Here is a 22757-nt window from a genome sequence, read left to right as displayed (position 1 = left end):
CATGTCCCACCTCCCACCTGGTAAACCAAGAGAGCCAGGGCCCAAGGGACAGGTCCCAAGGCCCAGCTGATCACCGTGGACTTTCCCCTCTTCCAGCCTTCCAGACCGAGGGCAAGCTCTATCTCATTCTGGACTTCCTGCGTGGTGGGGACCTCTTCACACGACTCTCAAAAGAGGTGAGCTGATGTCCCACTGACAGCCCCAGGATAGGTCCGAGGGCTTGACCAGGCCTCTCACCTCGGGGCGCGTGAGAAACACATCCAACACGGCCCTGGGCCTGGAACTGCATAGGCCTACCCAGCAGCCCCTGGCAGGCGATGTCACCCGTCCTGGGACAGAGGTTGTACCTGGCAAAGCCACTGAGAGTTTCTCCCAAGATGGGCTGAGGATGAATAGGCCCTGGACCTGACGCCACCCTGTTTTGGGGGAGTAAAGACACCTCTCTAGTTCCATTCTTTCAGGGCCGCGCTGGCCAAGGCCACTAGCATGGGAAGCTCAGATCCACCCAGAAGGCTGGAGACTTCAGCATTCTTGTTCCATATGTTATCCAAAGGGATTTGGAACCGATATGAAAGAATCTGAGTCAAATAAAAAAATGGGACCATTAGTACAATGCAGACTTTAAAGAGAACCAAATTTTTAATTATTTTATTTATTTTTAAAATTTCATTTATTTATTTTTTTTGTACTGGAGATTGAACCCAGGGGTGCTTTACCTTTTTGAGATAGGGTCTCTCTAAGTTGCTAAGGCTGGCCTCCAACTTGTGATCCTCCTGCTTTAACCTCCCAAGAGGCTGGGATTACAGGTGTGTGCCACCATGACTAGTGAAACTTTTAATTTTTAAAATATCATTTTAATATTTGAGTAGGTAATACATGATTCAAAAGAAAAATATTCACTGAGAAGTCCTCCTCCTAACCCAGTCCCTTCCACCCTTCCATGGATGAACATTTTTATTGGTTTCTTGTTTAACCTTCCCATGTTCCTTTTACAAACAAACCAAGTAGACATTCTGAACCCTCACCTCCTACCTTCTTACATACAAAGCACCATTCTGCGTACACTGTTCTGTACCTCTCCTTTTTGAAGGCAGTCTACTTGGCAGTTATTCTCTATCGGGTCATGGAGAAACTCCTGCTCCTGGTGTTGGCTGCACAAGCTTCATTATGCAGGGGACAGGCAATTTATTCCAGTCTCCTGGACCCAGGACTATTTCCAACCTTTTGCTGATTCCAAACAATGCCACCATGAGTGACTTTATATTAGTCATTTTATACTTCAAACCCCTTTAGAGAGAGAAAGTTTTGTGGCACTGGGGTATGTCCCCAGGGTGGACCCTTGGGACCAGGAAGCTGCTGACCACTCAGCGTGCCAGCTCCTGAGGAAGAGGCGGTCCCAGCTGCAGCCCCTGCCTGCCCGTTGCAGGTTATGTTCACAGAGGAGGACGTGAAGTTTTACCTGGCCGAGCTGGCTCTGGGCCTGGACCACCTGCACAGCCTGGGCATCATTTACAGAGACCTGAAGCCTGAGAAGTGAGTGACATCCCCACCCTTCCTGACCTCCCTAGGGATTGCAGAAACAGTCCCTGGGCCTCTTCTAGAACAGGGTCACGCTGACGGGCGTGGGTACGGTTCTCCCCAGGAACTTCCCCCTCTCTGGGACTCTCCGAAGAGTGGGGTGGGGACAGCAGCAGGCTCACTTTAGGGGGCTGCCTAATCACCAGTGCTGCTGTGACCAAGGACCGTGGCACCTCCAGGCAGGTGTACCCCTCCAACCCCCCACTCTTTCGTTAATCCAATATAATCTGAGCTGCCACCATTAAAGAACATTCCTTATTTTGGCCATTTCTAGAATTTTCCTTGATACCTAAATACAGTACCTTCCAACAATAGCTTGGGATCCAGGGACAAGTGATGAGGTAGAATGGGATCTGGCATTAGCGTTAGGCACACCTCAGCTGGGCATGGTGGCACACAACTACAGTCCCACCCACTCAAGCAGCATGACGGTCACTGGAGCCCAGGAGTTTGAGGCCAGCCTGGGTAACATAGTGCGTCCATCTCAAAAAGAGTTAGGCTCACCTAAATTCAAATCCTGTCGCCATCCCCTGCCAGCTCTGTGACCATGGGGAGTCACTTGACTTTCCGGAGCCTTAGTTTCTCCATTAAAATGGGACCCTATAGAACCTGCCACACACAGTTCTTGCAGGGATTGACAGAAGACGCCAGCAGCACACCTGCCTGGCACTGCCACAGCCCTGATCCAACACCCATTCATCAGACAGATCTGGGCGAGGCACCTCCTCTGGGCAAGCCAGAGACCCACACAGTGCTAGCCTCTGGTAGACCCTGACTCCCTCGTCTCTGTTTCAGCATTCTTCTGGATGAGGAGGGCCACATCAAACTCACTGGTGAGTGGCAGCACTTGCCCTCTCAGGCCTTTGGAGGTGGGTAGGAAGAATTCCTGATAGGTCCCAGCTGAGGACTAGGTGCTCGTTCTTCCTGAGAGGGGGGAAGGAAGGGGCCGAACCCCAGACCCAAACTTGGAGCACCTCAAGATGAAATCCCGGCTCCTCACTGGGATTAAAGAGGCCCCCTAAGCTCCCGGGCCTCCGCTTCCTCCTGAGTGTCACGGGCGATGCCCTCGTGCTTCTGGCAGGGGAGTGAGTGTGCAGTGGCAGGAGGAAGGCAGAAGTCCTAAAGATGTGTCCACGCCCTCCTTGCTGCAGACTTCGGCTTGAGCAAGGAGGCCATTGACCACGAGAAGAAGGCCTACTCCTTCTGCGGGACGGTGGAGTACATGGCCCCTGAGGTCGTCAACCGCCAGGGCCACACCCACAGTGCAGATTGGTGGTCTTACGGAGTGCTGATGGTGAGTGCCTGGGCAGGGGTGAAAGCTCCAGCCCAGGTGGGTTGTTTCCCCGCCTGTGCAGCGACGGGGTGGTCCCCTCCAAGCTTCTCCCCGTGTCCTCTCACAGCCGAGCTGGACTCATCCTACATGCTTCCTTTCTTGGATGGAGGCCAGGCTGGACCCCATGTGAGGCACCCCTAACCTGGCTCTGGGCTCTCGGCCTCAGGCCCCTAGCATTGTGGTTCCCATGGTCTGGGTCGGTGGAGGGTAAGGGAAGAGGCAGTCTTTGCTCCAGCTGGGCTCATAGGTCGGACCAACCAGCAAGAATCCTGGGACTGAGCCAGGTGTGGTGGCACACACCTGTCATCACGGCTGCTCCTGAGGCTCAGGCAGGACTTGCAAGTTAAAGGCCAGCTTGAGAAGCTGAGTGAGACCCTGGCTCAAAATTTTAAATTAATAAATAAAAAGGGGTGGAGATGTAGCTCGGTGGTAGAGTGCTCATCTAGCATGTGCAAAGCCCTGGGTTTGGTCCCCAGTGCAGCAAAAAGAGCATCCTGGTCCTGGAGTAGGATGGCCTGGTAGGAGACAGGGATGGAGCCTCAATGGACCCTTGTCTTCTGCAGTTCGAGATGCTGACGGGCTCCCTGCCCTTCCAGGGAAAGGACCGGAAGGAAACCATGACCCTGATTTTGAAGTAAGCACCAGCCCTGCCCTGGTCCTGCAAGGGCTCCCCAAGATCCACCCCATTTGGGGGGCCAGAGGACTACCCTGCCCCTGCCTCTGATGTCCTCGTTAAGAGGACACTCCTCTGGGTGAAACGTTGCGCTTTCCACAGCCCCCTTTTCATGCACCAGGGCCTGTGGGAGGGATCCTTGAAGTCTTTGGAAGGTGAGTTAGTGGCTGGCTTGTCTAGACGAAGCTGGGAATGAGGCCTGGACAGAGAGGGGGAGGGGACTGGGGCTTCTGGGGCGAGGCTGAGCCCTGATGAGACCTGGGGCTGTTTCAGGGCGAAGCTGGGCATGCCCCAGTTTCTGAGCGCAGAAGCCCAGAGCCTCCTGCGGGCCCTTTTCAAGCGGAATCCTGCCAACCGGCTCGGTAAGCAACCCCAGCTCAGGGGAGGGGACGTGGTGGTGGGGAGCAGGGTACAGCTGCAGCCTAGGCCACAGGGACACATCTGGGGCTGAAAGGGGCCGTTGTCCTTTGTGTGGGCAGACAATGCCCCTGGCCACCCTGCCTTCTGGCTCCATGTGTGGTGTTGGTGGGGGGTGACCTGTGTGCAGGGAGAGGCAGGAACTGAGTCATCCCCACTCCCTCTGAGGACAAGGACAGAGGCCCCTATACAGATTCTCTGCCAGTGCTGCTGGCCCGAGAGAAGGCACGTGAGTTCAGGGGTGAGACGCTCGGTCCCAGTCCCAGCTGTGTCAGCCCCCACTGCTGGCACCCAGCGGCACCTCCATAAATATTTGTTGAGTGAATGAGTGCCATTTATGAGTTATGTGACCTGGACAGGTGACTTCACCTCTCTGAACCCCTGATCCCTTGTCTCAGTGGAGATGGTGATCCGAGGCCAGCTTGCAAGGGCCCTATGTACGAAACGAGGTTCCGGAAGTGTGCCTGCTGTGTGGAGTGTTTCATGTGTGTAGGTTTCCTCGTTCTTGGGATCACCTGGACCATGACCAGCTTTGTGAGGTCCAGTCCAGGTCCCTGGGGTTGAATGAAATGATAGCCTGTCTCATGGTTGAAAATGGCAAGAGGTTAAGAAGAGCAGAGAGAAGCCTGCATCAGGAGGGGTCGGGGGCCCTCAGCAGGTCTCAGCATAGTCCGGCTTCTGTCCTGACTGTGGTCTTGGAAAAGTTGCCTGATCTCTCTGGACCTTCCTCTTCAGCGTGTACCCTGGAGCTTGATCATCGGAGGCTCCAGAAAGTGGGAGAGGCCGAATGGGCCGCAGGCCTTAGGGTGGTGGCTGGGTGGCTCTGGCAGGAGCTCCCCTCCTCTCCTGCAGCAGCTGGTCCCAGAGCACTGTGCAGCTGCTTGGCAGGCAGCGGGTGTCTGGGGACTGCACCATCCAGGCCAACCTTCGCGTGGGCTTTTTCAGGCTCCGGCCCGGACGGGGCAGAGGAAATCAAGCGGCATGTCTTCTACTCCACCATCGACTGGAATGTGAGTGTGTCCGTCCGGGCCAGGGCTCCACTGTGCTGGCCACAGGAAGTGGGGTGGTGGGCGCTGTGAACGATGCCCAGGGCCTCGGGTAAGGAGGAAAGGGCAAAGGCGTGCCCTGGGGCGAGGGCTGGCCTCTGAGGGCAAGCAGTTATGCCGCTGTCTGCCGGGCCGTGTGGGGCACCGTGGTGACCAGAGCCCCCACCCACCTTGCAGAAGCTATACCGTCGGGAGATCAAGCCACCCTTCAAGCCAGCCGTGGCTCAACCTGACGACACCTTCTACTTTGACACTGAGTTCACATCCCGCACACCCAAAGGTGCGTCCCTTGTCTGGTTTGTCTGCCAGGGGCTGGTGTAGGAGGGAAGCAGGGGATGGGGGCCCCCGGGGCACAGGATGGTCACGGACTCTGGGAGGCCTGCGTGTGGGGGCAGACTGGCAATGAGTGGCTGCCTCTGTGGGACTCTGACTCTGTCCCTGTCTCACGCTGCCTGTCCCTCCCACTCTGGGGCTCTGTGGGCCTCTTTGTGTTTGGGTGAGAGAGTGAGGTATGTGGGTGGCTCAGGTCACAACAGAAAAGGCAGGACCCTGCCCCAGGCACCTCCAGCCCACTGGGAGGACTGAACGCATGGGTCCTGCACTCAACGTGGGGATGAGGAATCTGACCCAGCCAAACCGTGGTGGAGACAGTCTGGCAGAGCAGAGGTGATGGCGCCCACAGGCCAGGGGCAAGCCTGGGAACCAGCTTCGGCTGCTCTGACTGCCGGACCTCAGGGTACTCATCTGGAACATGGGCACAGCCCCGGGCCTACTCAATCCCAAGAGTTGCTGCAAGAAGCCAGTGAGAAGACTTTGGGAGGGAGTTCAGTGAATTCTTGGCCAGATATCAGCACTGGCAGAGGGGAGGATGTGAGTTCCAAGATGCCTCCTGGAGGGGCACGTTCTAGCTGGGGGGTGCTTTCCTGCTGTAGCTTGCACACTGCTGGTGACAGGGAGCTCATCACTTCTCTGGGTAATCAACCTCCTCTTTATTCACTTAGCTGATAAATCATACCAGGTCCCTACGTGTGCCAGCCATGGGGGAATGACAGCGAATGAGACTAACCCGGCCCTGCCTTCACGGAGCTCAGGCCATTTTTAGAAGAGAGGTTCACAGGGCAAGGGGCCGCAGGAGCAGCGTCAGCCGGGCTTCTTAGAGGGAGCTGAGCCTTGGAGGACGGACCAGGAGTAGATTCTCTGGTCAGAGGGACTAGCATGTGCAGTGGCCCAGAGACCCTTTTGGGGATCTGGGAAAGCCAGCATGACAGTGCTGTGGAGTGGAGAGAGAGGAGGCGAAGACCGCACCAAGGAGTTGGGGGCCACAGGGACAGATGAAGGGTGCAGGCAGGCTTGTGTTTGGAGCCCTCCAGAAGATGGACCTGAAGTGGAGACTGGAGGTGGGGCGGCCGGGGAGGGGCACTCAGGATCCTTGGCCTGGGCTTGGCGTGGGCTGAGGCTGGATCATGGAGTCTTCCGTTCCACATGCTGCAGGACTGGCCGCTCTAAGCACGTGTGAACAGATGGGCCCTGTGCAGCTCCTACCGTGGCCAGCTACGAGATGGGCCAGGAACTCCATGGTCCCCCTTTGCTGGGCTGCCTTGGGGTCAGGGGTACCCCCTTAGGCTCGTCTCCTCCTTCCACCCCTACAGATTCCCCAGGCATCCCCCCAAGTGCTGGTGCCCATCAGCTGTTCCGTGGCTTCAGCTTCGTGGCCACTGGCCTCATGGAGGACGACAGCAAACCTCGGGCCACACAGGCCCCCCTGCACTCGGTGGTACAGGTGAGGAAGGCTGGGGACTGCTGCTCAGTTGTCCTTTTCCACCCAGAACACACGGGGCAGAACAGCAGAACCAGGGTCTCGTCAGATGCCAAGGGATGCCCGGGGCGGAGTGGGGGAGTGGTTGTTGAGGCCTTAATAGATTGGGTGGCAGGGGACTTGCATGTCCTCACACTTATCCCTTATTTGTACACTATGCTGCTTCATGGGCAGTTTAGAGTTGAGAGGCAAGAATGTAGACTCTGGGTCGGGCGCAGTGGCACACACCTGTAATTCCAGCTACTGGGGAGGCAGAGGCAGGAGGATCACAAGTTTGAGGTCAACATGGACAATTTAGCAAGACCCTCTCAAAATGGAAAGGACAGGGGACGTAGCTCAGGGGTAGAGTGCCCAGTCCAGTCCCCAGTACTGAAAAAAAGGAAATGCCAACTCCAGAGCTCATTGCCTGGGTTCAGAGTTACAAGGTAAAGGGACTTTGGATGAGACATTTGTCTTCCCAGTACTTCAGTTTCCTCATCTGTGAATGGAGGTGATGATAGACTCGTGTGAGGATTACCTGAGCTAATACGTGTAAAGTCAAGGTGATTGTAATTTATTATCCAAATTGGGACATTGTTGTCCAAGACAAATGTTAAACCAGACTGGCCATGAGAGCCACAGGTGACACATGGCTACCTGATGGTAGCGCTTGGAATAGTGCCTGGCAGACAGCACACGCCAAACACTGTGCAAGCTTTTGCTGTTGTTAATGTCTCAGAACCTGAGAGACGCCACGCTGTGGGCCCCGACACCAGGAACAGGAGGCTACTCACCCAAAACCGCAGAAAGTGGCAGAGCCGGAGCCCAGCCCAGGTCTTCTGAGTCCCTTTGGGCTTTCCCAGGCTTCTCAGTACCGCATACCTCTCAGTGTGTGTTCTGACTCTCTTGCCCACCCCTTCCACCACGCTCTGTAGACTGTACCACAGACCAGCAAGGAGCCAGTGAGTGTGCCCATTGTACAGAGCAGGAAACTGAGGCCGGGGGAGCAGGTCCTTCTGAGGTCACACAGCCACACCATCCCAGGCCTTCTGGCTTTTCCCCTACACCATCTCCCCTGAGTGAAGGCCCTGGTGCTGGGGTGACCCTGGCAGGCACTCTGGAACCAGGGTTTAGCCCCATCTTTTGGTCTTGCAGCAACTCCATGGGAAGAACCTGGTTTTTAACGATGGCTACGTGGTGAAGGAGACGATTGGTGTGGGCTCCTACTCTGTGTGTAAGCGCTGTGTCCACAAGGCCACCAACATGGAGTACGCTGTCAAGGTGGGCCTCCTGACCACATCCTGGCCGAGGCTGCTGGGCTGGGGGTGAGGCCAATGTGGGTACTTCAGTGGGGAAGGTTGGAGCCTGGAGCTCCGGATGGTTGAAAGGTGGTGGCTGAGACCCCCAGGGCTCCGTGGCAGGGAGATACCCTGGAGTCTGTCCCCCTGATGATGACATTTGCTCCCACTTTCTTCAGGTCATTGACAAGAGCAAGCGGGACCCCTCAGAAGAGATTGAGATTCTTCTGCGGTATGGGCAGCACCCCAACATCATCACCCTGAAAGATGTGAGTAGGATCCTCGACGGGTGGCGCTGGCGTGTTCCAGGCTGGGGTTTGTCTTGGGGAGGTCACGCCTTGGTTTCGACCCTCCTCCCAGGGCACGTGGAGGGGCAGAGGCACCCTGAGTCCCTCTGGTCTAGCCACACCCCAAGGGTCTGCTGCTTGACTCGGGCATTCTCTCGAGAGCGTCCCTGCTCATCAGGGACAAGTGCCAGCACCACCTTGACCAGGAGGACATGCGTCCAGATGGGTGGGGGTCCAGCCAGGGCAGAACACATGCCTGGGGCTTGTCATGCTTCCTGCTGGGAGCTGGTGACTGAGCGCCCAGGCCTGGTGGCACGGTCTTGGGCAGGTGTACGATGATGGCAAGCATGTGTACCTGGTGACGGAACTGATGCGGGGCGGGGAGCTGCTGGACAAGATCCTGAGGCAGAAGTTCTTCTCCGAGCGGGAGGCCAGCTTCGTCCTGCACACCATCAGCAAGACTGTGGAGTATCTGCACTCGCAGGGGGTGAGTCTGGATGGGGGGGCGGGGAGTGCCAGAGGTCATGCCATCAGCAGAGTGGAAGAGCCATGGTCTGGCCCAGGCGTGGCAGTCTCCACCCAGCCAGACGGAGGTGATGCTAGGGACAGGTGTGGAGGCGAGTGGATGAATGTTAAGAAGGGAGAGAGAAAGAAGCCAACCTGTGGAAAGGAACAGTTTGCTTGGTACCTATTTTGTGCCAGGCGCCATGCTAAGGTTTGTATTATCTCAATTCACAACCCTGAGTTAGGTGCGGTTATTGGCCCGACTTTCTAGGCAGGAAGAGAGCTGTGAGGTCATTTGCCCAAGACCCCACAGCCAGGGAAGAATGGAGCCGGATTGTCAGACTGAGAAATTGGAAGAGTTGGTTTGAGTTGGGAGGCTGTGCAGTCCCTGTAGCTGCAAGCCTTCAGAGGGGTGAATTTGGCTGTGGACCAGTTGTTAAGCCAGAGGAAATGGATGCAGGAGGAAATGCTGCTGGAAACAGCAGTCGCTGCGGAAGGGGTGTAGGGCCACAGAGCAGAACATGGCCTTTATTGCTGCACAAAACAAGTAAACACTAGACGTCTCCAGACCAAGGTGTACAGAGCAGAAGGTGGAGAAGTTCCGTATGACTGTGAGTTAACCCAGTTACTCTTTGGATAAGGTGATGTTTGGGGGGTGCTTCTAATCAGTCTATGAGGATTAGGAATGTAGGCTCTGAGCGGGGGAGGTGTTGCATACCTGGAATCCAAGTGACTCAGGAGGCTGAGACAGGAGGATTGCAAGTTAGAGGCCAGCCTCAGCAACTTAGTGAGACCCTGTCTCAAAATAAAAAATATAAAGTGCTAGGGATGTAGCCCAGAGGTAAAGTGCCCCTGGGTTTAATCCCCAGCACCAAGGGGGAAATAAAAAGAATGTAGCCTCTTATCCAATTGACTGTTGGGGTCGTGGCTTCTCATCTTACCTGTGCATATAGCTGGGAAAGCCATCTGGCCTCTCTAAACCTTCCATCTTCTACAGACTTGTGGTAGCTGCCTCATTGTGGGGTGGTTGTGGGATGAAGCAAAGTAGTCTTCAAGTCAGGCTGGTGGTAAACACAGCGTGTAAGCAGGGAGGCAGGACCCCAACACGCATGCGGAACTGTGAAGAATAATTTAGCAGCCCCAAAGCTCAACTCCCAAACTCAGGAACTGTCAAAACCAGCACAGGAGGTTCAAGGCCTGCTGGGTCCACATAGCAAGACCCCATCTCAAAAAAAAAAAAAAAAAAAGAAAAAAGAAAAAGAAAAAGAAAACATGGTCAAGATATTTACATTTTCTGCTCCCTCCGCTACATTTCCTCTCTCCCTCCTTTCTTTTTCTTTCCTTCTCTCCCTCCCTCCCTTTCTCTTTTCAGTGCAGGGCCTTGTACGTTCTAGACAAATTTCTACCACTGAGCCACCTCCCCGGCCCCGCCCTCCTTCATTTCTTTTTTCTGCTGAAATATTTTTCTCAACTTTTTATAAGGAGAAAGATCAAAATGTATAGAAAAGTTAAAAGAACGATACAGTGAAATTCATTTTCCTCTAATTCAGTATATCCGAACAGTAACAGTCTGTTGCATTTGTTTCCTCTTTTTCTGCCTGTCTCTTTCGGATATAAATATGTATTTCTTGTTTTTTGTTTGTTTGTTTTTCTGGTACTGGGGATTGAACCCAGCGGTGCTTAACCACTAGACAAATTTCTACCACTGAGCCACATCCCCAGCCCTTTTTATATTTTATTTAGAGACAGGGTCTCACTGAGTTGCTTAGGGCCTCACCAAGTTGCTGAGGCTGACTTTGAACCAGCAATCCCCCTGCCTCAGCCTTCCTAAATAAATGTATTTCTGAGAAGGCATTTGAAAGGAAGTTACAGACATTTTGACAAAGTTTTGTTTTTGCTCGATACTGAAGATTGAGCCCACGGGCACTACACCTCCAGCCCCCAGAACGAAAGTCTTATATCTGTCATTTTTTTATACCTTTATTTTATTTATTTATTTTTTTGTGGTCCACACATTTATTTCATTTAGTTGTTATATCCAAATCGTTTTTTAAACTGAAGTAAAATCTGCATGCGATAGGTGATGAGTTTTGTTATATGTGTACACCCACGTCAGCTGAGTAGTAAGAGCTCCCTTTTGTAAGCCACTTACTTTGAAGAGATTGTCCCACGTTCTGAATTTGTCTGCTTGCTTCCTGGTGGCATCATTTATATTATTTCTCTATTGCTCATATTTCCTGTAAACTGCAGGTTGCTCTAGAATCATCTTCTTTTCTTCATTGCTGGGGATTGAACCCAGGACTGCATCACACATGCTGGTCAAGTGCTCTACCCCTGAGTCACAACCCCAGCCTATCTTTTAAATTTTATTTTGAAACAGAGTCTTGCTAAGTTCCCCGGATTGGCCTTGAACTCGTGCCTCAGTCTCCTGAGTAGCTGAAATTTCAGTCATTCACCACGACACCCATCTTGCTCTGAAGTCTAATTTAGATGTAGCTTCAAATTTTGGTGGGATGGGAAAAGGTTCAGAAAGCCAGCATCTGGGATCCAAGAGAATCACGTAGAATGCTTAGCTATTGTGGATCACTGACCTTCAAGGATCTCCAGTTGTCTTATCCTCACGTCTGTAGAGGACGGGCAAGTGTCTAGAAAAGGGACTTAGTGTGACCACGTTCGACCAGTAGCACCTGTCTCCCTGCAGTGGTGACTGGGGGGATTGGGGCGTCATTGCACAGGGGAGACAGGCAGTCCCTCCATTCAGGCCTGGAGCCCAGATGCTGCAGGCCCTGCATCGTGGTCAAGTGTTTGTTCAGAACAAAAGAATCATGGGTCCCGTTTGCACTTGTGCACCAGCTTCTTTCGCACGACCACAGACCTGCAGTTGCCTCCTGCTGCAAAACAGTAAAACAGGACGGGGCCAAAAATAAAACAAGAAATCGACAGGAGACCCTGGTCCTCCGGCCACTCCATGAGAGGTGCAGGTGCCTGCCCTGCATCACATCTGTGAGCACATGATCTCGTGTTGCCCCGTTATTCATGCCAGGTGGCAACGCTCCCATCTCCTCGTAGAGAGCCTCACCTCATGGTTTCATCCTCTCAGGGTCTTTGAATCACTTATTTCACTAGGGTGTACAAAAATGGCGCTGATTACGTCTAATTTATTAGCGGGAACTCTTTAATAAAAAGGAACTTTACCTCATAATCCAAGCTTCAGTTTGGTTACCGCATGTGCTTTTAATGCCCATGTTTGAAGTGACTTTGGCTTTTGAAACAGCCAATTCAGACTAATAATCAAATGTGAGATCAAAGAGTAAATGTGTTTCCTTCTCCTGTTTTGTTCTCAAGTGAGTACTAGTTAGGGTTACCTCCAAGGGGGTTTAGAAGACAAAGCCAAGCCAGCAAGTTACCAGTGGGTCATCTAAAGCTCAGAGCAAGGAAAAGCTTTCTAAGCCAAAGCGAGTCCCTCCCACAAGGCAGGTTCCAAATATGAGCAACCACTTGAAGGAAATTGTCTCTTCCCCAAAGCCAGGAGTTTACAAATCTCCAGAGTTTCTGGCCCTTTCCAAATACCAGGAACAACTGATGAGGAAATGGGAAGCTGTTCTTATTGAGGTATTTAGATGGGCATTCTCTGGGTTGATTTGGCATCTGGGGGAGCTGTGGACTATGATATGGGAATCTAACAGAAACCGAAGGATGGGAAAATGTGACTGGGCGCCAGATCCCCTGGGATCCCTCTGTGTGTGTGGCGAGGCATACTGGAAAGTGAACTCAGGGCTGCCCTACCACTGAGCTACATCCCCAGTCCTTTTTTTGTTTTTGAAACAGGGTCTTGCTAAGTTGCCCAGGCTAACTTGAACTTGCAACCCTCCTGCCTCAGCCTCCTGAGCAGCTGGGATTGCAGGCATGTTACTGCACCCGGCAGTGCTATTCATGTTTTAAGTCAGCCATTCTGGTAGGTGTGGGTGGTATCTCATGATGACTTGTGAAGTTGACACTTCTTCACATGCGTATTGCCATTTGAATGCCCTCTTTTCTGAAATGGCTGTTCCAACCTTTGCCCATGCTTTTAAATTGGGTTGTCTGCCCCTTTCATGTTATTTTGTAGCCATTCTTTATTTAATATGTAAAGCCTCTTAAATTCCAGACTGCTGGGCATGGTGGCACATGCCTGTAATCCTAGAGGCTCATGAGGCTGAGGCAGGAGGATGGCAAGTTCAAAGCCAGCCTCAGCAATTTAGTGAGGCTCTAAAGCAACTTAGTGAGACCCTGTCTCAAAAAAAAAAAAAAAAAAAAAATTGCTGGGGATGTGGCTTAGTAATTAAGCACTCTGGAGTTCAGTCCCCAGTGTGAGAGAGGGAGAGGGAGAGGGAGAGGGAGAGGGAGAGGGTAAGGGATGAGGGAGAGGGAAAGAGAGAAAAGGAGAGGGAGAGAGAAAGAAAGAGAGTTGGGGGAAAGTCCCCAGACTCCATCTTGTCTGTTTCTATAAGGTCCCCATCTTGCTAGGAACAGCCTTTGAGATGTGGATTCAAGAGAGACAACACTAGGCTTTGGCTCCGTCTTTAACCAGATGATTCACACAACAACTTGCCCTAGGTGCCCAAGTGCACATCTGCTGAGGATGCCGAAGGTGCTATAGACGCCGTAGCTGCCGGGCACAGCAGCACACACCTGTAATCTTTGTGACTCAGGAGGCTGAGGCAGGAGGATTGCAAGTTTGAGGCCAGCCTTGGCACCTTACTGAGAGGACTGGGGAGTAGCTCAGAGGTGGAATGCCCCTGGCTCAATTTCCAGGACCACAAAAAAACAAAACAGTGCTGTGGCTGCGGCTCCTGGCAGCTCACCCCACTCACCACTGTCTGAAGGCCAGACAAGGTTCTGAGCACTTTGCATATTAACTCACTTCAGTGTTACAAAAAAAAAAAAAAAAAAAAAAAACAGCAAAGAATGTGTCATCACCATCTCCACTTTACAAGTGAGAGGACTGGAGTTTAAGGAACTTGCCTGAAGCTGTCCGGCTAATCCTGCCCTGGAGTCTATGCTCTTAATTCATGAATGTGATCAGATGGGATGCTCTGGATGGCATCTGTCTTCTAATTCTGTTTCATTTTGTTTTCCATACTAAGGATCAAACCCAGGGCCTCATGCATGCTAGGCAGCTGCTCTACTACTGAGCCACATCTCCAGCCCCAACCCGGGATTTGATTACTGTTATCATTCCCATTTTACAGATGAGAAAAGTGAGGGCTAGAGAGGAGGACCACATAGCCATGGGCAAATCCAAGATTCGCACTCTGGCCTGCCCGACTCTCTCCTGTGACTGCCAGAGGTCACAGCCTGTTGACCTACAGCTGCTTGTGACCTATGCATATATTTTATTTGGCGTGCAAAATATGGGCTGATTTTTGTTTTGGGTTGGTTTGGTAAGGTGTGGTGATTTGACTGCTTTTGAAAAACTGGGCCTGAGTTGCTCCGCTGGGACGGTCTACTGGCACCAAGGAGCAGTGGCCCTTTACACTGGTCGGCGCGGTTCCCACTCAGCCTGGCCTGCCTCACACGCGCCCAGCCTGTTGTGGCTTCCTGTGCGTGAGATGTGAGACTGTGTCATCTCCCCACTCCACACCTGAGGTCAGGTCGCAGAAACACCTGTGGGGCTTTTCCAGTCTGCACCCTGCCTCCCAGTTCTTCTCTTACTGGCCAAGATGAGACCTGATGGAGTTTGTCGTTTCCCTGTGTTGTCAGGGCAGGATAAGATCACAAATGTCCATATTCCTGTTTCCAAAAGTGTTATTTGTGCTGCACTGAATAAAACTGGGGGATTATAGTCAGAACTGGGTTCAAGTCTGCCTCTGCCTCTTATTTACACAAGCAAGGCCATTCTCCTCAGAGCCTCAGTTTCCTCCTCTGTAAAATGGGCCAATCATGCTTGTCTGCCCACTTACCAAGGTGTGGCGGGTAACCCCAATGAGACTGTAGTGGGGGAGCACTCTTAAGCCAGGAATATCACCTGTACAGGTGTCCCCAGCATCCCTGGCCTCTCAGAAGCATGGCTGGGTACTGTGGGGAAGACAGTCTACATTTTCTGGGGCTCGGAACTTGTGCGCTGGAGTCACATGACTGTTGGAAGGAGAGAGTCCAAGGGACTTCTCCAGTGCTTGGATGTAATTCACAGGGTGTCACCGGGGCCAGCCTGTCTGTGTGGCCCTTTTCCTCTGCTGGCACTCTTCCCTGTAGAGGTGGGCCATGCTAGGCCACATCTGCTCTCCAGTCTGCCCTTTCCATGAGCACCTGCTGGAGGGCTTGGGATTCCATCAGAACAATAAAGCCAACCAGTCTGCAAGAATCAACTAACGTCACCTGCAAGGTGACTGCATGTTGCAGAGGTGACACCTCCATTCACTGCACAGAGCTCACCAGCACTTGCTCTCTGCTAGGCCCTGCACTGGTGCTGCTGGGGACCAGGCCAGGCCAGGTGAGCCTCCCAGGGCAGGCTAGCGACATGGGCTTTACTTGGGAGCCATTGAAGGGTTGTTTTTTTGTTCTGTTTCATTTTGGTTTTAGTACCAGGAATTGAACCCAGGGGTGCTTAACCACTGAGCAACATCCCCAGCCCATGTTTTATTTTTTATTTTGAGACAGTCTTGCTAACTTGCTTGGGACCTCACTAAGTTGTGAGACTGACTTTGAACTTGCAGTCCTCCTGCCTCAGCCTCCTGAGTCACTGGGGTTACAGGTGTATGCCACCATGCCTGACTTTTCGAAGGTTTTTGACAAGTCCCAGGGAGTCCCATTAGCTCATGAGAGGCGGGGTAGGAAGGAGAGAAAAAATGATGTGTTCAGTTTGGAATATGTCGAGTTTGAGACTCTGGAACATCCAGCAGTTGCCATCTGAGGAAACTGGATATATGAGCCTGGACTCAGGAAAGTTCTGGGCCTGGGCTAGAGAGCTGAGAATTGTAATTAGGTGGTAGAGGATTGGCTATGAATAGCACCATGCAGAGGGAGAGAAGCATAAGAGTGGGGTGTTCAGCCCCCTCTGGTTACAGATGAGCAAATGGGATCCAGGGGAAAGTCATTTGCTTATGGCCTCAGCAGTAAGTGCTGTTCAATCATTCATTCAACAGAGATGCATTGAATTCCTTCCGTGTACCAGGAACTAGTCTGAGTGCTGGGATCGGTGGTGAGCTAAGTGCTCATGAAGCTTACATTCCAGTGCACAGACTCAGAAAACAAATGAAATGTTATGTCACCTGGTGGTAAATGCTACTATGTGACAAAAGTAGAGCAGAGTAGGAGGACTCAGGAGTACAGGGTGGCAGGGGGCTATTCTCTGTGGGAATGGTCAGGGGAGACCTTACTGATAAAGTGACATTTGTACTGAGACCTGAAAGAAAAAAGAGAATCAGCCAGGCAGATGGATAAGGGAAGAGTTTTCTAGAAAGAAGGAACTGCAAGTACAAAGGTCCTGAGGCAGATGTGTGCTTGGCCTGTTGAAAAAGAGCAAAGAGACCGACATGACCAAAGTAGATTCAGCAAGGAGGAGAACACTGGACACCAGAGTGCAGAGAGTGAAAGAGATGTGGGCAAGGGACAGGGGAGAGATCAGGTGGGGCTATGTGGGCCATCGTAGGGAGTTTTCCTTTGTTTTTGTTTTTTGCTTTTTTAATTGAGACGTAATATTTGTATGTGTGTGTGTGTGTTATTGGGGGTTGACCCTAGGGGTGCTCTACCACTGAGCTGCACCCCTAGTCTTTTTTATTTTATGAGATAGAGTCTCATTAAGTTGCCCAGGCTGACCTTGAATTTGTAATCCTCCTACCTGAGCCTCCCAAGTCTCTGGGATTACAGGTGTGCACCACCGTGCCTGGCTAATTATTTTCATGTATTGTGAATTTCATGTTCTTCTAGTTATTTTGAAATGTATCATAGATTGTTATAGATAAATCAGAGTTCATCTCCTAACTGTGTTTTGGTGCCCCTTATTGAATTTTCGTTCTCTCCACTTTTTTTCCTTTCAAAACAAGGTCTAGGGGTTGGGGTTGTGACTCAGTGGTAGAGAGCTTGCCTGGCATGTGCGAGGCATTGGGTTTGATTCTCAGCATCGCAAATAATAAAATAAAGGTCCATTGACAACTAAAAAAAATCAAATTAAAAAAAAATAAATAACACAAGGTCTATGTTGTCCAGGCTGGCCTTGAACTCCTGGGCTCAAGGGATCCTCCTGCCTCAGCCTCCCAAGTAGCTGGGACTATAGCATGCCACCATGCCCAGCTAGGACTTTTACTCTTTAAAGGGGAGGGCTTGGAGGGTCTCGAGCTGGATGATGTGATCTGACGTATGTTTCACAGGATCACTGTGGCACTCATCTGTGGTGAGACAGGGTGTAGGAGGGAGAGGCCGAAGCAGGGAGACCAGTGAGGAGGTGGCTGCTATAATCCAAGGGCAGGAACAAAGGTGGGGCTCAGAGCCCCGCCAGTAGAGGAGCTGAGAAATGGTGGGGCTCTGGCTGCGTTCTAGTGGTGGAGTCAGCAGAGTTTACCCGGGTTGGTGAGTTTACCTGTGGGTTGGTTAAGGAACACGAGGGAAAAAGGAAAAAGGACCCACCTAACGGGAAGGACGAAGCTGTGACTAGGAGAGATTCTGCGATGAGTAGCTTTGAGGGGAGACATAGGAGTTGGGTGGTAGGTAGGCTAATTCCAGCCACCATAGACATCTGCGCAGAGACTCTGGAGGCAGCTGCACCAGCAACAGGGCCCTGCGTGGTAACCCTGTTCCTTCTTCCTGGACCCTAGGTCTTTCCCTGGCAGCCTGGGCTGCTCCACCAGCAGCCTCCCCGTATTGAGGCTGACCCCAGCCCTCTGCCCCTAGGTTGTGCACAGGGACCTCAAGCCCAGCAACATCCTGTACGTGGACGAGTCTGGGAACCCCGAGTGCCTGCGCATCTGTGACTTTGGCTTCGCCAAGCAGCTGCGGGCTGAGAACGGGCTCCTCATGACGCCTTGCTACACAGCCAACTTCGTGGCGCCCGAGGTGAGTGGGGACAACAGGAGGCTTTGTGCCGCTCCTAGAGGCCCCGTGCTGTCCTGGCCTGCAGGGTCTATGACCTTGGCTCAGATCCAGCCCATGGCTGGGACTCTTGTCCTACCTTCAGGGAGTGTGTGGCCACTTCCTCCTGCCCTTCAGACTGACCCCCTCCCCTGCCTTCCCGCCAGGTGCTGAAGCGCCAGGGCTACGATGAAGGCTGTGACGTCTGGAGCCTGGGCATTCTGTTGTACACCATGCTGGCGGGGTGAGTGCCCCGGCCCGGCCTCCCACTCCGGTCCTAGTGACCACGCTGGGCTGGGCTTGTCTCATGGGGAGATCAGCTCTGCCTCGGACAGGCCCTGCCTGCGGGGGCTCCACCTTGGAGCCGCGGTCTGAGCAGGAGGGGCAGCTCCCCTCTCTAGGGCAGAGGCTGTACCCAGCCCTGTGGCCTTTTCTCCAGATACACTCCATTTGCCAACGGACCCAGTGACACCCCAGAGGAGATCCTGACCCGGATTGGCAGTGGGAAGTTCACCCTCAGTGGGGGAAACTGGAACACCGTTTCTGAGACCGCCAAGGTGAGTGTGAGTTCTTAGAGGAGGGACAGGGTCCCACCTCAGGGCTATTCAGCAGGTCACGAACAGGTGTCCTGTAGCCTCTTTCTCCCAAGTGGAAGACCCCTCGGCAGACCACCCCTTTTGCTTGGGTGACTTGGTGATTGGTCGTTCATTGCCTTTCCCATGTGGGGACAGGACTGCATCACCCCAGTGCCTCTCTTCTGGAAGCCTGGTGTCGAGGAGACAGGCCTGTGGGCCTCCCCAGGCAGGGTGCAGGCAGCGGAGGCACAGAGCAAAGCAACCGCCCCTGCCACAGAGAGGGCCTTCCAAAGAGGTAGCCTTTGAGCTTTTTGGTGACAGTTCCTAGTCATTGGGAACCTCTGTGCCGAACACAGAGTTGAGCCCTTCATAAACAGCCCCGCTCCCACCAGCCTGGGTGGCAGCGGCTGTTAGCCCTGTTTCTCAGAGGGGACACCGAGGCTCAGGGAGTTGTAGCTTGCCAGGGCCCCCAGCGGATGAGTGGAAGAGTCAGGTTTGAACCCGAGTCTGCCTGACCTCAGCCCTTAGGCTCTTGCTGCTTCCCACACCTGGAAGGGGAGCGTGTTCCTGGAAGTGCTTGGGGCGGCAGAGGCCCCCAGAAGGGAATGCCCTGGCTGCGCCTGGGGAAGCCTAGGCTGTGTGCAGAACGGACTACAGGGCTAGGCGAGGGTTCAGGTGGGAGGTGGGTGGTGGCGGTCTTCCTGTTCCCCATCCGCGAGACACAGCTGTCATCTCCCATGCTGCCCCTCACACCTCCCCCTTGCCACTATGCCACTAGGACCTGGTGTCCAAGATGCTACACGTGGACCCCCACCAGCGTCTCACAGCCAAGCAGGTCCTGCAGCACCCATGGATCACCCAGAAAGACAAGCTTCCCCAGAGCCAGCTGTCCCACCAGGACCTGCAGCTTGTGAAGGTTTGCCAGCCCGGGCTGCTGCCAACCACAGGGTGGCGGGTACTCAGGCCAAGGTGTCATGGTCAGGGACTTGGGGTAGTGGAACCAGGACATCCCACGTCTGGGGGAAGGTGGGACAGAGGACATAGACAGTCCTGCTTTCAGGGGCTGTAGTCTTCTGAGTGACACAGCCTCCAATCTCTGAAGCTTCCAGTCTGATGGAGGAGGCAGGACCATTGACCATGAAGGACCAGCAGGGCTGGAAATAGCAGGCTGGGTGGGCTGTGGAACTCTGGGAGGGACTGGCTGCCTGATCTGGCTCATGTCCCTCCCCCGCTCACCTCCTCACTGGTGATCTGACTTACCTCCTCTCCCAGGGTGCCATGGCCGCCACATACTCTGCGCTCAACAGCTCCAAGCCCACCCCCCAGCTAAAGCCGATCGAGTCATCTATCTTGGCCCAGCGGCGGGTGCGGAAGCTGCCATCCACCACTTTGTGAGGATCCCGGGTGTCCAGGCCGCAGGGCGGTGCTTGATGGAGGCAGCATCCTTCCCAGAGGGAGCAGGCCTGAGTCACAGGGCCAGAGCAAGTTGGAGCCTCAAGGGGTTCGGGAAGCAGCCAGCCCAGATCACCCCCAGCGAGGGTGTGAGAAGTGCCTTCTCCTTCCCCAGGATGGGCTCTGCTGGGTGAAATCACTTCACTGTACAAACTCTTACCTTTTTTAAGGGAAAAAAAATGGCATCGACCACATGGAGTTTTACAAGATCCATTTGCCTTTCTGGGAGCAGAAATAGCCAGCACAACCCCAGAAGGGACACTGAGTCATGCTGGGGCTCTCTGTGGCTGAGACTCTTGGAGCAGCTTTGGGGTCCTACCCTGGGGACCCCCACGATTGGCCATCTGGAGCCATTGGCAAGTCCTCCACGGCAGCCTAGCATCACCTCCCAGAACCACTGGCTGTCAAGCAGACTCCCTCGCTCCCCAGCCAGCTCCTTTCCCAGTCTGTTCTGCCAGGGGTACAGAACCACTTTCTGCTAGAGTGGAGGACCCCCACCCTGCTGGCTCCAGGCTCCAGCACCAGCATCCGCACAAGCCCACCAGTGGGCCCCTGCAGTCAGGTTGGGCAGCCCCAGGGAAGGGATGCGGAGAGCACTTTTTGGCAGATTTCTATTGGGTCTGCCACCGGACAGAGTTCACAGGAGGCCAGGGCTGCAGGCCACAAGGCGCGGGGGCTTTTTCATTTCTTCCTCGGCTGGTAACTCAGGGTTCATCTGTCCATGGCCTTTCTAATAAACTTACAATCAAGTCGAAGCACACTCTTCTCTACTTTTCATCTCCAAATTTGCCCTCTCTCTGCTAGGGGGTGTCAAGGGCTTTGGCAGGGGCAAGAAATGGGCCAGGGCCTGGCATGGTGGTATGCAACTACAATCCCAGCAACTCAGGAGGCTGAGGCTGGATGATCTTATGTGTAACAATATTTACCACCAGTGACAGGTGTCAGGTATCATGCTTGGGCCTTACATGCATATTCCATTTAATCTTTTTTTTCAATACCTTTATTTTATTTTATTTTTATGTCGTGCTGAGGATGGAACCCAGTGCCTCACACATGCCAGGCAAGTGCTCTACCACTGAGCTACAACCCCAGCCCCCATATCCCATTTGATCTTCCCAACCCCATGAAGTAGATACTATTATGCTATCGTCTGTATTTTAGAGATGGGGAAACAGGCTCAGAGAGGGCAATGATATTTTATTATGCAGTAATTATTTTCTGAGCACCTGTTCTGGCCCTGCTGCAGACACTGATGAACTATTAGAGAACAAGTCTTAGCTCCAAGTAGGGGACAGGAGCAGTTCACACACCAAGGTCAGCTGCTGAGAAGACATGCAGGAGTTAAACTGGGTGACATTGAGTCAGGGAAGGCCACTCTGGCAAGGTGACTCAGAAGCTGAGATCTGAATGAAGAGCAGGAGGCAGAGTTAGGACAAAGGTCCCAAGGGGTAACAGGCGGGGTATGTTCAGGGTCTCAAGAGGAGGCTGTGACCTCAGAGCCAAGAGTTTACACAAGATGAGGTTGGGACAGAAGCAGGGACCCATTATGCTAGCTTTGTAGGCCACGTTGGATGTGTTAGATTTAAGTGAGAAATGCAAGCTCTTAGATCTGAGTTTAGGGACTGGGAGTGTAGTTCAGTGTAGCTTAGTATGCATGAGGCCCTGGCTTCCAACCCTAGCACTGAAAAAAAAAAAAAAAGGAATTACTTATTTAGCTCATGGTCCTAGAGACTTGGAACGTTCACGAGCCTGGCCCAAGCATCTGGTGAGGACTTCCTGCTGTATCACAACATGGCAGAGGGCATCACATGGCGAGACTGAGCGAGCGATTAGCTTGGGCCTTTCTTCCTCTTCATTTAAAGCCACTAATGCCATCATGGGTTTCCTGCCCTCATGACCTCATCTCATCTTAATTACCTCCCAAAGTTCCCACCTTCAAATATCATTAATATATGAATGGGGGGGGCATTCAAACCATAGCACCAGATGTGCCCAAATTCCACAATCACTGTTTCCTTTAATGCCTAAATAACAACCCCCCAGCTCCTGCCCACAACACCCCACCCTAAAACTCACGGCCCAGGGCATGCAGCCTCACCTCTCTGCTTGTGAGAATGCCCAAGACCTACTTAGGTGTTCCACAGAGTTGTCTGTTTACCAACCTACCCCTCAACCTGGTAATAAAGTTCCAACGCTGTTGGAGTCTGGTCTCAATTAAAGACCATGCCTGTAAATCCCAGTGGCTCCAGAGGCTGAGGCAGGTGGATCTCAAGTTTGAAGCCAGCCTCAGCAACTTAGCAAGGCCCTAAGCAACTTAGTGAGACCCTATCTCAAAATAAAAAATTAAAAGGGCTGGGATGTGGCTCACTGGTTAAGTCCCCCTGGGTTCATTCCCCAGTACAAAAAAATGTTCTTTTCCAGATGAGCGGAATGGCACACACCTATAATCCTAGAGACTGTGGAGCCTGAGGCAAGAGGATCTCAGGTTTGAGGTCAACCTGAGCAACATAAGAAGACACTGCCTCAAAATTAAAAAAAAAAAAAATGCTTATATATAGTTTTTTGGCAGGGGGAGGTACTGGGGCTTGAACTTCGGGGGCACTCAACCACTGAGCCACATCCCCAGCTCTATTTTGTATTTTATTTACAGACAGAGTCTCACTGAGTTGCTTAGTGTCTTACTTTTGCTGAGGCTGGCTTCGAACTCACCATCCTCCTACCTCAGCCTCCCTGAGCCACTGTGCACCACCGCAC

The 22757-nt window shown here is 52.8% G+C and overlaps 1 protein-coding gene across 3 annotated transcripts in view; it reads left to right on the top strand.

Annotated features, from left to right (window-relative positions):
- Rps6ka1 (ribosomal protein S6 kinase A1) overlaps positions 1 to 20758 on the top strand; it is a 38846-nt gene extending 18088 nt beyond the window's left edge. For all 3 annotated transcript variants that reach the window (XM_047553346.1, XM_047553353.1, XM_047553337.1), the window contains 17 exons: positions 97 to 176; positions 1427 to 1533; positions 2374 to 2411; positions 2730 to 2872; positions 3475 to 3545; positions 3858 to 3946; positions 4947 to 5011; positions 5225 to 5327; positions 6697 to 6827; positions 7998 to 8123; positions 8320 to 8409; positions 8756 to 8914; positions 17800 to 17961; positions 18144 to 18220; positions 18416 to 18533; positions 19330 to 19467; positions 19824 to 20758. In XM_047553346.1, coding sequence (XP_047409302.1) covers positions 97 to 176; positions 1427 to 1533; positions 2374 to 2411; positions 2730 to 2872; positions 3475 to 3545; positions 3858 to 3946; positions 4947 to 5011; positions 5225 to 5327; positions 6697 to 6827; positions 7998 to 8123; positions 8320 to 8409; positions 8756 to 8914; positions 17800 to 17961; positions 18144 to 18220; positions 18416 to 18533; positions 19330 to 19467; positions 19824 to 19946 — 1820 coding nt within the window. In that variant the 3' untranslated portion in view covers positions 19947 to 20758. The remainder of the gene's footprint in view (positions 1 to 96; positions 177 to 1426; positions 1534 to 2373; positions 2412 to 2729; positions 2873 to 3474; positions 3546 to 3857; positions 3947 to 4946; positions 5012 to 5224; positions 5328 to 6696; positions 6828 to 7997; positions 8124 to 8319; positions 8410 to 8755; positions 8915 to 17799; positions 17962 to 18143; positions 18221 to 18415; positions 18534 to 19329; positions 19468 to 19823) is intronic.
- Positions 20759 to 22757: the final 1999 nt, after the last annotated feature.

Source organism: Sciurus carolinensis, chromosome 1 (genome assembly GCF_902686445.1).
Source record: "Sciurus carolinensis chromosome 1, mSciCar1.2, whole genome shotgun sequence".
Taxonomy (NCBI): Eukaryota; Metazoa; Chordata; class Mammalia; order Rodentia; family Sciuridae; genus Sciurus; species Sciurus carolinensis.
Note: the sequence above shows the minus strand (reverse complement) of the source record. Positions and strands in the feature narration are given on the sequence as shown.